The sequence below is a fragment of the Myotis brandtii genome, unplaced genomic scaffold, assembly GCF_000412655.1.
Source record: "Myotis brandtii unplaced genomic scaffold, ASM41265v1 scaffold274, whole genome shotgun sequence".
NCBI lineage: Eukaryota > Metazoa > Chordata > Mammalia > Chiroptera > Vespertilionidae > Myotis > Myotis brandtii.
The window spans coordinates 5,303,308-5,303,875 of NW_005360425.1; the positions used below are offsets into that span (position 1 = coordinate 5,303,308).

Sequence of the window (568 nt, forward strand, 5' to 3'; positions counted from 1 at the left end):
CTTACCTCCTTGGGGTCTCCGGACCCGGTCAGCATCTTCCGCTCGTCCTCCAGCCCCATGTCTGCCTACGGTTCTGGATTTAACACGAGCGGCCACAGCAGCGCCTGCTCCACTTCAGAACCAAGAAGGACTTGCAAGGGTCACTCGGCGGATATCCGGCGACCTGGCCGGAAGTGCGGCAGACTCCTCGCAGCCCCGAACATACGCTCGGATTGGCATGTACCACCGTTCACAGGCAGGGGCGAGGGGTGGCTGGTATTTCCACCTGAGAAGGATTTACTAAGCAATGTCTCTTTCGTCCCGCCAGACCCCAATATGTTGAGGTAGGGATTTATTTGAAATACTGCCCTCCAGGAAACTTTGTAAGTAGGCGGATCTACTCGCTGTTCCTTTAGCGCAGTTCTCCTTCTCACCCACATCGCTGATGAAACCGTCCTAACTGCTGACCTTTTCAAGATGGCGGCCCGCGGCTGTCACTCTCGGGCTCGCGCACCTCCCCAAGATGGCGGCGCCCGAGGCCTGGCGCGCCCGGAGTTGCTGGTTCTGTGAGGTAGCGGCGGCAACGACC

General features: G+C 59.0%; 2 protein-coding genes across 2 annotated transcripts in view; one reads left to right on the forward strand and one right to left on the reverse strand.

Moving 5' to 3' along the window:
• The window catches only part of LOC102256902 (cytochrome b-c1 complex subunit 6, mitochondrial), a 17,173-nt gene extending 16,991 nt beyond the window's left edge, over nucleotides 1-182 (reverse strand). The window contains exon 1 of the mRNA XM_005868660.2: nucleotides 6-182. Coding sequence (XP_005868722.1) covers nucleotides 6-59 — 54 coding nt within the window. The 5' untranslated portion in view covers nucleotides 60-182. The remainder of the gene's footprint in view (nucleotides 1-5) is intronic.
• Nucleotides 183-487: 305 nt separating this feature from the next.
• LRRC41 (leucine rich repeat containing 41) overlaps nucleotides 488-568 on the forward strand; it is a 24,573-nt gene continuing 24,492 nt past the window's right edge. The window contains exon 1 of the mRNA XM_014541500.1: nucleotides 488-562. Within this exon, the coding sequence (XP_014396986.1) occupies nucleotides 503-562 (60 nt within the window). The 5' untranslated portion in view covers nucleotides 488-502. The remainder of the gene's footprint in view (nucleotides 563-568) is intronic.